The following is a 14,893-nucleotide window of genomic DNA, read 5'->3' as shown; positions in this document are numbered from 1 at the left end:
AGTGAATGGCAGAGTGAGGGGTGGGCGCTGCGCGCATCAGCCCGCGGGCGCAGGTCGGAGGGGTGCGGGGGGCGCGGGGAGTCATCTTTTATTTATTTTTTTAACTCTTTCCCCGTCCTTTTCCTTTTGAAATGAAAATGTTTAAAAATTAAAGAAAATATATATGGAGAGATTTATATTTAAAAAGAATAATAATAATATGATAATAATAGCAATAAGTGAGTGGCGGAGTGAGGGGTGGGCGCTGCGCGCATCAGCCCGCGGGCGCCGGTCGGAGGGGTGCGGGGGGGCTCGGGGCGGTGCGGGGGGCTCGGGGCGGTGCGGGGGGGCGCAGGGAGGTGCGGGGGGCGCGGGGCGGTGCGGGGGGCTCGGGGCGGCTCCGCGGGGCGGTGCGGGGGGCTCGGGGCCCCGCCCGGCTGCTCCGCCCGGCGTGCGCGGGGGCAGCGGCGCGCAGCGCATCCCCGGCTGGCGGGCGGCTCCGCTCGGCTCCGCGGGGCTGCGGCGCCATGGAGGCGGTGGACCAGGTCCGCGGGGTGCGGTGCGGGGCCGGGTGGAGGGGCGGGGGGGTGCGGAGCGCGGGGCTGACCCCTTCTCTCTGCCCGCAGCTCGCCTCCGCGGGGACTTTCCGCGTGGTGAAGGAGCCGCTCGCTTTCCTCAGGGTGCTCGAGTGGGTGAGTCCCGCGTGGGGAGGGATGGGGAGAGGTGCTTCGGTCGCGGGGGGGTCGCCGTGGTGGTGGTGGGGGGGGGCTCGGGGGGGTGTCCCCAAGGTGCGCCCCGCGGAACAGGTGGGAGCCGGGCTGGGACGGGGGGTGCCGGGGGGCTGAGGATGCGGACCCGTCGTCCTGCGGTGGTGGGGTCGGTGGGACAGCTCTTTGGGGGGAAGGGGGGGGGGGGTTGTGGGTGCCTGTTATCCTTGTGCCGGGTGTAAACAAATTTTTAAGAAAAGGGGGTGGAAAAAAAAACCCTCGTTATGCGTTGAGCAAACTTGTCTCTGGGCCGAGCGGGGAAGGAGGCAGATAATTGGTTTGCGGAGCAATGTCACTGCTGCTTGCTCTGATGCTCATTCGTAGTGAAGTCTGCAGGTCAAATGACATTCATCGCCAGTAGGTCTGCGGGAGGAGAGAGCCTCCCCGAACGGAAAGTTCAGAACATGTCATGGAGGATTAATCACATTCCCCTAACGCCGACTGGCTGGGGAATTATGTAAGCCGCGTATTTTTGGGGGGCGCGTCCGCGCGCGGGTGCCTTTACCCGCACATTGGCACCCGCTGCGTGCAGCCTGCCCGCGGGGTGCTGCTGAGGGGGAGTTTTGGCATGTGTTGGGGGGCAGCTGCTCTCCCCGGAGCCAGCTGCTGGTCCCCGCACGCCGCCAGCAGCTCCTCTCCACGCTGAGAGCCCCAAAGCCCCGGGTCCCGTGGCGCAGGGTGATGGGGACATGGCGGTGCCGTGGGCTCGAGGTGGCCCTGCAGTGGGGTGACTTGTGTGTGGTGGCTACGGAGGGTGGACGAGGTCCCCAGAGCTCCTGCAAAGGCAGCCGGCACTGCTGCTCCTGCCTCCAGGAGAAGTCGGGGTGCTGAGGGGCTGAGCACCAGACATGGTTCTGGGGGGCTTCAGCCACCCTGCAGCACACCCTGCAGCTCGCTGTGAAAGCAAACACGAAGCAGAACGGGGAGCAAAGCTTTTTTTTTGGCAAATAGCTGCTGGGAGCGTGGTGTCTTCAATATCTTCCCGCTGAAGCTGTGCTGGTGGTGGCTGGGCAGCGAGCGCTGGGGGGGCACAGCCTGAGCCCTGCCAGGAAACTGTCCCACCCCCCCCAGCACGTTGGCGTCTTTGAGACACTAAGTGGGAACTCTCAGGGCTCTTTTCTCGATGATTTCCTAGTTCTGTAACTTTTTCCAGCAGCTGAATATAAGCCTGCCTTTTGTCATGGTTGAAAACTACATGTGAAACTCTTGTGGTTGCATGTCTGTAAACACACGCGTGTCTGTGTGGGAACAGCTCTGACACTGCTGGCGTGGATCAGTCCCTTGGGAACGAGGAAGGAGGATGCAGAGTGCATTACAACTTAAGATGGTCTCAGAAATTACTCTTTCCCCCCTTTTGAAATATATCTGTGAGTAGAATTAAGTGCATCTTAGTGCAAGGAGTGTGTAAGACTGCATCTAGTTATATACTCGGTAGGCTTTTTGGGTTACACAAATTCCAGTTCTCTTCACTTCCTTGTGCTGCTCCCATCATCCTTCTCCTCTAACCATGCCCACCGACTGCCATTCAACTCTCCCCACCATCTCTGGTCTCAAATAAGTGGCCATCTTTTCCTCAAACTCCTTTCTTTTTAATTTTCAGCCTAATTGCCATTTTAAACTTTAAAAAAGCTCCACCAGATTCTGTGGCAGCTTTCACATCCCCCAGCAGCCTTGCAGCCTTCAGTGCACTTGATCAGAACAGTCAAATTACACCGCTAATTGCTGAATTTACAGCTGTTTCATTTCGGGTGTTAAATGATGTGTGAGTGGGGTTTTTATGCAGAAAGTGCTGGTGACAGAGGAATTTATTAAACCTGCTCTTGTTAACGCTGATGAGTTTCTCGGAGGTTCGCAGTAATCACCTATCGGAAGGTGTGACCGGTGCCACGCGAGTGACGTGACAGCTGAATCATAACACAGCTTTACGTGGAGTTTTGGGATCTGGGAAAGCAACAGCGAGTGATTGTAACATTGCCTTCTTCTGGCTTATTTACCATCTCAGAGGGAGGTGTTAACTCGTGCTTTTGGAAAACTTGCGCTTTTTTTATTCGCGTTTCCCAGAAAGCCAGGTTTTTGATTTCTAGTGTGAAATCAAGCAGGTAGGACCCAGGAGTGGGGAAAGCCCTTTCGACGGTCTAAGAAGGAGGAAAACTGGCACTTCTCCCCTCTTTGTGTGCTGTAGCCCCCGTGCTACTCGTGGCACCTCTGAACACCTCGCACCTGGGTCCTAGGTTGCATTTGGGGAGAAGCAAAGCTCACGCCCAGCCGGAGACGCACTGATGCTGGGCGTTGGGTCATGGCACGGGGAGGGTTACAGCACAGGTGGCAGGGCTCCTCGGACTTCCTTGATGATTTCTTTGGTCTTCCTCGGAAAGGCTGGTGGCCTGGAGGTGGTGTGGACCAAAAATGTCCTCAGCTGGTCCAAGCAGTCCCATCTTGAACGTGTGCTTTTGGGCAATTTGGGTAGGCCCATGGAGGAAGTGGCTCAGGGGGTCCACGTGTCTTGTTATTAAACCTCTCATATGCCAACTCCAGGAGCACCGTTGTACAAGCAAGTGCAAATATTTGCAGATCTGGAGACAACTGGGGTGGCTGTAGGCTCCTCAGGTGTGGAAGCGTGACTGCTGCAGGAGCAATCTGTTGGTGTGCGAGTTGCAGCTTCCGTGCAGTCACGGACCGGTGTCTTGAGGAGCAGGGACTCGGTCAGGCCTTTGTCAGACTTCTGTTCTGATTATCACCCAGAGAGAAGATGCTGAAACAGGGCTGAGTCTTCTGAATATTCATGGTACGGTAATATGTTTACATTTGTATTTCTCATGTACATTGTAATCTTATTTCCAGCCAAGAAATTGCATTTAGAAGCCGTGTAGAGACAATGTTGGCTCAGGCCCAGGAAAGGTTAAAAGAAAAAAAAAAAAGGGGGGGGGACTTGTAAGAGTTAAGCCTCAGAGTTGCATTTGTTTTTAAAATCCAGAGCTCTACCATGGTAATAGTGTACTTACAGCATACAGATCACAGTTCTGGAGTTGGAAAATTGCACACAGCTGTACAAGATAGGCTCAGGGTGTTTCCAGTTTTGAGTCAACTCTTGCTTCATGGCACGTGTTGGGGGCAGGAGAAAACAGTTTAAGAGCCAAATTTATTCTTCCTCCCCGTCGTTTCCTTGTCTCACATGAAGACCCATGGAATAACAGACAAGGATATACTACTGAGTTTATTTCATGGCTATCTGCTGTGGCACTACAGTCCTTTGCGACCAGTTGCAGTGCCATAGACACTATTAAAGCTCCACTTGAGAAATGACTCCCCTATATGTGTACCTGACAGTAATGAGAAAGGAAAGATGAAAGAGAAGAAATATGTTCATCTCCCTGGATTAATTTCCATCATGTAGATATCTGGATGTGCTTAGGTTGCTTTTATTGGGTCTGTGAAAAGTAAGTAAGAAAAGCAAGTTTATCGAGTGTGTTATATTTATCCCACAGTTGTTGCCTCTCTGGAGCCCTACAAAAGCAAATCAGCTGAAAAGCAGGGCGTTGTGCATCTGCAATGTGACATCTATATGACGTACTTCTTATAGATTCATGGGGTTACCTGCAAAAAATTTTTTTTGTAAATATGGATACTTTCAATCATTAGGCTGAGGTTTTTAAGGACTTTGCTTCACAGTGACTTGCCACAAACAACTCCATTCCTGTGGATGCAAAACAGCCCGGCATTTGTCCAGTGACCACGTAAAATACCAGGAGCTGCGGTGATGTCCGTAATGCATTTCCCTGTAATCCTTGACAAGTAGCAGAGGTACAGAGCCTGCACTGCTCTGCAAGTGGAGGGGCACTGGCATAGCCCTGGCGGCTCTGCAGGTGCTTTACAGCTCATCACAAGCTCCTTGCTCTGGGCAGGAGCTGACCACTGCCAGCCTGGAGCCCTGCCCAGGCATGGGCACAGCTGAGGGGGTATTTGGGGCACAAAGACCATACAAGGAGCTCTGTCTAATCCAGCGCTGCTTTTATTGGGGCAAATGGGAGACGTTTGTGTTGCAGGACAAACCCTATGGATGCATTCACAAGACTGAGTCATGCGCGCCCTCTGCTCTGGTTGCTTACAGGACTGTCCTTCTGCTGTGCCCCTTTCACATCGGTGTGTATGTACCTGGGAGCAGTTTTATATCCATGGTTTTCATCTACCGGTGGTGTAGCAGTCTGAAAAACACTGCTGGGGCTTTTCTTCATAGGTCAAGTTGGATGTGGACATTAAGCAGTTTAACAAACCCGAATCTGTGCGAGGAGTTGTTTCAATTCTTGCTTTGTGCAGAAAAAAAAAATACATTCCAGTCTTTGCATGACTGTAGGTACTCACCACACATGATTCTTCATGGGATGTACCAAAGGTTTTCAAAGCAGTGCCTGGCATTTGGACAACAAATCCCCATTCAGCTCTGATGGAAACCAGACAAGTGAAATGCCAATGTGGTTTCAAAACTCTGTGTGTACATGGACCAAGCTGACCTGGCTTTGCTTCCTTGCCTTTGCGATGAGATCACTTGACTTGGGAGATGGGAAGAAGGTCAGGCTGTTATCATCTTGGCAAGAGTCAAGCTCGCTTTGTTTCTACTGCCTCTGAAAGGTTAGCACCCTTGCCTTGCAAACAGATGCGTACTTGGAAGGCAAAGGGTCTCTCAGTCTTGAAAGATGGATAATAAGTCTTGTCTTTTGTTCTACTGCTGATTGCTCGTCTGGCTGTGGAGCGCTTTTGTTGGATTATATTTGCATGCATATGAATGGACTGAAGTAGGTGCATGCTTCCAAGTGTGTCCTGGAAAAACCTGGAGATCTTGGTGATGAAAGTGAATGGGGGGGAACAAGGTGACTCCTGCACAAGGCATTCATGATTAGTAATTTGCTCTGTAAAGTGTGCTATGGGCCTAAGATATATTAAAGCTGTTTGAGCCTCTTCATCAAATTTGCTTGTGCTTGCTTGGTTTTTGCTCAACCAGAAGGCTGCTGTCTGGCATGGGCAAAGAGTGATCCGTGAGGAGTACTGTTGGTGGTGGAGCGGGGCAATCCTGCTAGAGCCTAATGCTCCTTGTAGATGCAAGGCTGGAAGATTGAAGTGTTTGATCTTCCCTGCCCTTGTTTTAAGAGAAAAGACTTAATAACAATAATATCTTTTTATTATTGAAAATTTGATGTTGCTTATGCTCAAGCAACACCAGGACCAGACTGTGCATTCTGTATTGGGTCTGTCCATCTCCATGTATAGGATACACAAAAATATTAAATAAATAAAAAAGATTGGTTTTTGAAAGTCTTCCTTGAAAAGCAGGTTCTTTTTGCAAACCTGGCCCAGTTCCTATCTCACAGACCTTGTATGTAGAGTGTCAGATCAATAAAACTTGCTACTTAATCAAAAAACTGTAAATCCATTTCTATGGTATTTTAACGTCAGAAAGGTAATTACTGTGTAACTAACCCTTCTCTGTTAAGCTGTCATTAATTGGATGATTTCTTATAGGCAGCTTAGCATAATGCATGCAAAATACACTGTGGTTCAGTAAGGACAAAACCTGCCACTTCGAAACAAGGGCATGTGAGCGTCCGACAGCAGTGAGCCCTGCAAACAGGCTCTGGTGGGCCCTGAAACTGGGCATGCAACTTCTGGGCATGTACCAGGGCACCACTGCTCTGCAGGCAGCAAGCTCTGTTGGAGAAGTTATTTTAATTAGGAAGAACTGGGAGGTAGATTTTGCCATTAGACATCAGGCTCTGTTGCACATGGCATTTCACAAACGTGAAATTTAGGAAAGATATCTGGGAAGTTTTTGCTGCAGACAGATGTGAGAGCGTATGTCACTGTCAGTGGGACTGGGGCAGAGGCAGCAGAAGCTCTCACAGTTTCTGCATGGTGTTTTACCTTGTGGTCCTAAAGTCTCAGCTTCTGGGAGTCTTGTGATTCGGGAACCTTTGGCTCCGACAAGCCATATGCTGCCATATGGTAGCAGGAGAGAGATGGGAGCCCTAAAGACTGCAAACTCGGAAGACAAGTGGAGGAGCAGGAAATCTGTTCTGTGATCCCGCGTTTGTGCAGACTGCGGAGCTGGCTCTTCTGCACGCTGCTCACATGGATGTTTGTGTGCATAGATCCCGTCAGAAACTGGGAATCGTGCTGATCTTGTGTCTGGAAGTTGTTTTTAAAATGGTACAGATGCTGGTACAGGCAAGGAGGGAAGGAGAAAACGTCAGTAATGCCAGACCACATTGGAAATAAACAGCATCTTTCATTCAAGATGTGCCTAACGTTTCCATTTGAGCTCATGTTATAATCATGGAAGTATCGATTGTAAAAGGTCACCCAAGTATTCGTTTAAATCTTGATAATTCTCAGGCAGGTCGAGCCCAAACTTAGTGGGACCAGGCACGCAAGAGTTACGTTGGGTTAGCACATGTGGTCAAGGAACTACGCTCAAGGAAGCAGGAGATTTTGGAGTTAGAAAGAAATCCGAGTGAAATTGGTAAAATCTCCTTATGGTAAGCCACCTTCTTGATGGCAGAATCAGATGGTATTATCTGCGTGTGGCTGCTCAAAGCATTAGGAATAGAAGATGAGGAGAGAGACTCATTAATGCTAAATTTGATTATATATGCAAACCAGGTTTCTGTGAAAGGAAGAACAAAAATGATCTGACTTTCAAACTAGCAAGAAGATGCACGGAGATAGAGGGCTGTGCCATTAGACATACACAGTTAAAGGCTCCTTGCCAATTTTTATGAGGGAGATGTTTCAGTCATCACTCCTGTAAATCAGCATCTGCATAATTGGAGCCCCGGGTAAAAGCCCTGCCTGTTGCCATCTCCGGATCCAAATGTTGCAGGCAGGGAGGGATGTGCTCGCGATAAACAGCTTCCATCCTTCGGATCTTGTGGTCCCCATGTGAGCCTGAGCTCGTGGCTCCAAGCGTGGTCCCCAGGGGCAGGAGTCTTCCCGATGACGGCCCGAAACCTGTACCCAGGGAACCCCCTCCTGCTGCGGGGCGAGGGGTGCAGAAGGGTGATGCTGAGCTCCGCGAGGGCTGGCCATGAAGGGCAGAGCACCACACCTGAACCAGCTTTCTCCTTTGGCACCAAATAAAAGCGGTTACATGTTTTATGGTCATGGGATACCCAGTGGAGAACAGCACTGGGCCGTCTGTCTGTCTGTCCAGTATCTGGCCAGAGGGCTCTCAAAGGCTGTGACTCTCGGGGGGGGTCCACAACGTGCTGCAAAGGACGTTGTGGAAAGGAACATGAGGGTGGAGGTGCTGCTTTTAAGGTGTTTGTTCAAAGTGACATATGTACTGCAAAGTGTGGCATAGTTGCTAAGGTGACAGCTTGCTTTCTTTTTGGCAAAAGCAAGGGAATACTGAATATAGACAAACTGCCAGCTTTTGCATTGTTTAATTTGCACAGTTTTTATCTTTTGGCAGAAACTTCTCAGGTTTGTCTTTGGAAACAATGTTTTTCCCATTCAGAATACCTCACCGCTCAGCTGGAAAAGCTGATATTGCTGCCTGTTCTTAAGAAAATGCTTAAGTAATGTCAAATGATGGATTTTTCAATGGTTCTAACTGCAGACACAAATTATGACATTAAAAGGGCTCGGTAATAGCGTTCAGTCAATTAGGGAAGATTTCCAGAAGAGAAATCCAGAAGATTTTTGCGTGTCCTACTTGTATATTTTAGCTAATTGCTCAGAACTGAGCTCAGACACCCAGAGAGGTGAGAACTCCTGGCGGCCACGCTCGGAGGCTGTGGCTGTGATGGGAAGGCGCGATCCCACACCGGACAGCTCGGGTACTGCCAGCACCGAATGTTTCTATAATATTGCGAGGGGAGAAAGCTCAGCAGAAGGTTAGACTAACGTGGGCCCGAGAGAGAGGGGCTCTCCGGAGCAGCAGCCATCTGCAGTGGGAGGCAGCGTTGCGGTCCTCAGAGCAGAAAGGGCTCACGAGCCTCATGCCAGCTTCAGTCCTAAAGCAGTGGGGAAGGTGCGCGGTGCAAGGAGACTGCCTGGGAAAGGCTGCAGCACTGCGCCTGTCGCCCTTTTTTGTTACACCTTTCCTTCCTCTGCGATGTTCTGACGGATGGAGCAGCGTTGCTGCGCGCAAGCTGTTCAGTCTGTGCCCCTGCCAAGACGCCGTAGCACCTGGGAGAGGGCTGCGTCGGAGGCGGCGCCTGCGGGAGCTTGTGCCGTGGGGAGCAGGGTGTGCAGCAGCCAGGGGCTTGTTGGAGAAATTGGGGGAGCTCTGGGGCTGCCCAGCCTCTGCTCAGAGGTGCCATCACACAGCAGAACTCTGGGGGGGTAGTGTCAGAGTCAGAGGTCACAACACCCTGTATAGAGGGACTGGGGACGCCTCTTTGCTAACGTCCCAGCGGGCATCCTAGGCACCGGGGAGACAGTCTCCCATGCCTCTGTGTTAAGGAAGCAGGCAAAAAACTGTGGAGCAGGAAGACTTCAATAACGTGTTATAAATGTTCAGATGGGTGTACAGTCCCGGAGCCAGCCACTGTCAGAAATAAATCTGATTCGACCGTCCTGCAGAACTCCCGGCCTGTCAACTTGATCCTTATTCCACGAGAAGTACCCGCTGCAAGCGGCCTGGCTGAGTGTTCTCTGGAAGTGCACAGGAACCCGAAGTACCAAGGGTGAAATTCTGCTCAGGAGGTCTCTGAAAGCAGTGCTGCCTAACAGCTGCGTGGTCCCTGCTACCTCAGCCGCTGACTTGGAGTAGCAGCACTTCAGCAGCTCTCTGAATTACAAGAAGAATTTTGTGTCTGTCCTCAGACTTCACCTTAGATGTTCATGCTCTGCCCTCTTGCGTTATTTCTCAGGTGGTGAAAATGCAAATTATCTTTGGTTTGAAGTGCTAAGCCTCAGCTCAAACCCTTTGGTTGGGTGCTGGTGTTGGAGCCCCATGTGCAGCATTCTATGTGCTGATCTTCCTGATGCTAGGGGAAAAGCCTCTCTGGCACCAGAAATGACACGATAGAAGTAGCAAACCCATCATTGCTGAGTTCCCAAAACCAAGGAGACGCCTGGCCTCTTGGTTCAGCCTGCCTTTGGGGGAAGCTGGCACGTGAACTGTATTATGGTCCATGGCTGCCTTCAGCATCCAAGTCAAAATGCTCCAGGATTCAAGCAAATATCTCAATTTCAAGCAAATTCTCAAGCAAACTTGAGCCTTGCATGAAGTGTTTTCAGAGTGATCTTCTCCCTGTGTGTCTGCTGGGGGTATGCTCAAAGTAAAACAAAAAGGAAAAAAAATAAATAAAAAAACAAAAAAATTTGTGTGCAAGTTTAAAAGCAGGTAGCCGCTTCCCCTGCTACTCCTCGTGCAGATGCACGTGAAGAAGTGCCACTGCTCTGCATCATTTTCTTCCCCCCCCATTGAAACAGTTTTCCTATGGAGCTGGCTCTGGGAGCGATTGAACAGGGCAAGGTCACAGCTCCTGAGGACTCTACAGGGGAGTTACACCCGCGTATGTATTATGGACTGCACGGTGGGGTTAGGTTTGATCCTGGAAATTGCCTTATTACCACCAAGTGTGTTCACTTGCATAATTATCCTTTAGAGCGGAGCAGTTTCTCTGGGTGCTTTCTCTGAAATTGTGCTTCAAAACCTCTCCCCACCAAACCACAGTGAGCAGAAGATTCCCCTCCCCACCGCATCCCACGGCCAGAAGCCCGCAGAGCTCTGCTGGTTGCCATCTCCAAGGGCAGCTGGCGTGCTGGAGTGGAATTAGGTCCCGCTTTGCAAGAACACGCCTGCCAAAAAAATTAAACAATGGATGCCTTCCTGTTTAATTTTAACATTTTAATTAAATTCTGTGCTGCTGTGTGCCTTTGATCTCAGCAAGCTGATATGCACAGTGTCTTTTGTTGTGTCCTACCAGCGTTTTATTCTAATCTTGCACGCGGATGCAGGAATGCATCTGAGTATGAATAAAAGTGCAAAAGCTGCATGCTGTCAAGTAGCGAGTGCATCCCAGACAGACTTTGCCAGCTGGTGACCAAAGGCACATGGACCAAGAGATTATTTGGGAATATTTTAGTGATGTCTCAGTAGAGCTTCTTTTTAAATGTAGTCTCTCCCTTTTTTTATCTGCTGTGAATGGTACGGTGAGAAGAATGTCATGGGTGGAATTATCCACTGAAAGACTTGAGGCTGAGAGTGGTTCATTGCAAAACAGAATCAGCTTCAAGCGGGATAATTAATAAAAATTAATAAAGTTTGATCCCTCCGTCAGAGCAGAAGCAAGGCAGCGCTGCCTTCCCTGTGCTCAGGGCATGTTCATTGACTCGTCCCAGCCAACCGCACAGTGCGAGAGAGTTTGGCAGGCTGCTGCTTCTCCGTACAGAAACACAAAACGTGCACACCGAGCGGCACGTGGCCAAGCAGCCCCGCTGTGGCTGGTTTTAAACACGTGGCAAGGCCCTCAAATAAAGACGTGGTTACACGTTGCTTCCTCTGCGCTGCTGGTGACTGGGCTTTGGTGATGACGGGAGGTAAGTGAGGTAGGAGCATGCAATGCTTTCGTGGCAAAGGCATCGAAGTAAGCTTTCTCCTGTTCTGTAGCTTGGGGCTGGAGACCGAGGAGCTGTGGAGTATTTGGCCTTTGTGATTCGGGCCATACCTAGGTGTCAGGGAAGCAGCGGTCATCGCCGCATCAAAGAGTTGTTGGTTGAGCTGGTTGGAGAAAGGAACTTCATTTCATGGGGGGAACAGTAATTTTTTATGTAAGTTTCCATTGGAATCTTGGGCTTTCTAGTGAGATAGTGAATGAAGAAATATTTTTGCCAGAAGCTACAATATTTCAGCTTAGAATAATTCCATTAAGAAGCAGCAGCCAGGTCGTGTGCTCCTCCTCCTCCTGTCCGCAGCCCACTGCGATGCGCCAGGCTCGCTCCTGGTGCTGCACCATGTCCAGCATGGCCTTGTGCTCCTGAGCCCTTTGCACTGGGACTTGCAAAGGAGAGTTGACATTTTTGGAGCAAAGACGACAACTTTTTTTGTAAAAAGGTAAGTGTAAATGCAGAAAACGGCTTTGGTGGAAAACTTACAGCTGGCAAGCACTGAATTTTTAGACAGTGTGCGTATTGGTGCTGTAGTTTATGCTTCTGTTTTGTGCTTAGCCCTCTTTTTTGATCAAAAACGAAGTTTTTCAGAGCTGCACCGTGTCTGGCAGCCCTGCTTCTTTTGCACCTTGGCTCCCTGGGTGCGCACGCTGCCGTCGCAGCCTGTCGCGTGTGGCAGGCGGCTGTGCGGAGGGGTGCCCATCCCAGCACGAGATCCATCCGTGCCTGCCCAGGTTGCGAGGCCCTGGCAGGCGGCAGAGGCTGGCTTCACTGCGGCTGACATATCGACATATGCAGGGGATGCGGGGTGGGCGCAGCAGAAGGTCGCCCGCTGCCGCCGAGCACGGTGTCACAGTGCTGTGAAAATTAGCTCCTTGCCTGTGGTGCTCTGCGGCTGGATCAATGCACACCCCACTGCGGGGACCAAGTGCTGGCAGAGATTGTCATTTTTGTTTTTGTTTTTGCTTTTTCTCATCCCCTCCATCATGGTTTTCACAGCAGAACGGCAGCAACAGGAGACCGAGGAGGGGCTCGGAGCAGAACCGCACCAGCACAGCTTGTGCTGCTGAGCAGCGAAATGGAGAAGCTCTTTCTGCCACAGCATCAAAACGCTTTGCTCTTTTATACAAATGCTTTTCCATCTTTTTGTTTCTGTGCTCATTAGCACTGGCCACCGTGGATGTTGTATGGGTTGTTAATGCAGCTGAAGAGGCTCTGACAAAGCTAACAAATATTTTTTTGCGCAGCTTAGTGCCCAAAAAGTAGTGACTCAGCAATGATCCAACATCCCTCACGGGACGAACAGTTCCCAGCTATTCCCAACTCGCAATAAAATCTGCGTGTTACTGGGCTGCCGAGAGGCAGGGCTCCAAGCACCCCACATCTGTACCGCTCCTGCACAGAGAGATTGCTAAGCAAGTACTGGGTGTTAGGACAAGAGTACTCTCTTAAAAGAGATTTTCTGGGGATTTTTACACTCCATCCCGTGATGCGCTTTGGGATGCATTCAGCTTTCTCTTCTGAATAGGGCTCCAGATGATGGAAATAAATTATCATAAATTAGAATAGATTGCACTCTTCAGCATCTCTACATCTGTCATTATGTTTCTTTAACAGTTCAGTTTAACATTTATACACACTCTGACAGCAGCTACTGGTGTGTATGCTATAAATATTGGCTTGCAGAAGACATTAATGGAGTTTAGGTAAACGTTTGATGACGCTGAGATTCTGTTCCATATGGTGGCACGCAGCAAAATCGAATGCAACGCACCATGTATAGCGCTCCTGTGTGCCTTAGGCACTGGCCTCCTGGCATGCTATCGGTGTGCCGTGCTACCAAGAAATGCAGGTGCCCTCAAAGAGTTTCCTGCAGTCTGTTCTGTTGTTTAACACCTGTATTATCTGTGATGTTTGAAGCCAGCACGTGGCATGTACGGATGGGAAGGGCCCAGGGAAAAGCGATCTCACCAAAACAGCCGGCAGGAATTAGGTGAGGGGCTGCAGGGGCGCTCCGCTTTGAACGCGTGGGAAGAAAACCCACGAGATTTTTCTGGCCAAGATGCTATTTTATTAGTATCCGAGCAAGTCCCAGAGGCAGGGCAAAATCTTTGCATGTTGGTTGGTCGTAGTTGCTAAAACGCTCTCTGAACAAAACTGTCCCCAAAACCACACGTGACTGGGGAGTCTGACTTGCATCCCGCTGCCTGATGAGAAGACGTAGCTGAGACCATCGTGGCAAAAATTAGGGAGAAATATATTCTGGGCTCTCTGATGTTCCTTGCCATCATTCAACAGAATTAGGATGTCTCCAGCAACTTTTTTTTTTCCTCCTCTAATTGCACCACCTTGATTAGCGCAGCCTGATGATGTGGCTGCCTTCTCCGCAGCATTTCTCTGATTTATCCCTCTTTGGAGCTCCAAGGGTACAACGCGTTTTGTTCGGCTCCGCGCTGCGGAGGGGCAGCTGGGGCAGAGGAGCTGGGCAGCCCAGGTGTGGGGCACTGGGAAGCATCTGGCCTGGGCTGGCCCCGGGCACGGCTGCCCCGGTGTAATGCAATGTAAGTAATGGAGTGACCATAATGTACGGGCTGGCTTAGAGCAGGGCAATCTGCAGAGTGCTCTTCACACTGTAAATTGCTGAAGGTCTTCATGATGCCAGTGAGTTAAAAATCCGAGGAGAAAAAACCCCGCAGTGCTGTAAGTTCAAGACACTTCTTTTAAAAGCTGCTGGTGGGGAGGGGAAGAGATAACTTATCTCAATGGAAATGTATTTAAATTCCGTCTCTGGCAGAGCACTGGGTTATTGCAAAGAAAACCGTGCTCCCTGGCACTCAGCTGCAGAAATTGTTGTATAGACCAAATGGGTAATGTGGTAACGTTAGCCCTTGTGAGCGGAATCACTAGCGAATTTTTCAGGCCCTTGCAGGTTGTTTCTTTTAAAAGAAGCTGCTTCAGGTGTTTTGGCAAGGCACTGGTGCTTATTTGCATGGGCAGTTTGGAGGGGCCTTGTGTGCTCCTGAGCCCCGTGAGGGGCGCTGCCTCTCTCCCTCCTGGCTGGGCAGAGAGCCCTTTCTTACAATTTCTCAAATTTCCAGTTTTTGTCACTGTTCTGACTGGCTGTGTTGTTGGTCTGCCTCAACTTTCCTGTTCTTGCTGCCTCCTGCAGAAAGAAATGTGTTCACAAAACCGTTAGCAAAAAAACTCTTCCCTGACAAAGTAAAATCTTGCCTGTGATTTTCCTCTAGGCAGCCAGTTGTGTCTGTCGGAGCTTGAGGCTTGTGTTTGTCTCTTGAATGATGCTATAAAGCAACTAACTTGTATTTAAAGAACGGCACTGTTTACATTTGCCTGCTCTTAAAGACGTTTTATCCTGAACATGATTTCACAGTGAGCCTTGCTCCAGCGGGAACCCAATCAGCCCTCTCTGAGCTGAAGGAGAACCTGGACTCCAGGGAGTATTTCAAAGCCCTGAATCCCTCTTTTATTCCTGTTCCTTGTGTTTCTTTTTGGGGACTTTAGGCTCTCTGTGGCCA

At 50.1% G+C, this 14,893-nt stretch overlaps 1 protein-coding gene across 1 annotated transcript in view; it reads left to right on the top strand.

Annotated features, from left to right (window-relative positions):
- Positions 1-491: 491 nt before the first annotated feature.
- SYNPR (synaptoporin) overlaps positions 492-14,893 on the top strand; it is a 91,565-nt gene continuing 77,163 nt past the window's right edge. Inside the window, exons 1-2 of the mRNA XM_067003152.1 lie at positions 492-524; positions 606-671. Coding sequence (XP_066859253.1) covers positions 507-524; positions 606-671 — 84 coding nt within the window. The 5' untranslated portion in view covers positions 492-506. The remainder of the gene's footprint in view (positions 525-605; positions 672-14,893) is intronic.

The sequence above is a fragment of the Anser cygnoides genome, chromosome 10, assembly GCF_040182565.1.
Source record: "Anser cygnoides isolate HZ-2024a breed goose chromosome 10, Taihu_goose_T2T_genome, whole genome shotgun sequence".
In the NCBI taxonomy this organism is placed as follows: Eukaryota; Metazoa; Chordata; class Aves; order Anseriformes; family Anatidae; genus Anser; species Anser cygnoides.
The sequence above is the reverse complement of the archived record's forward strand: the minus strand, read 5'-3'. Positions and strand labels throughout refer to the sequence as shown.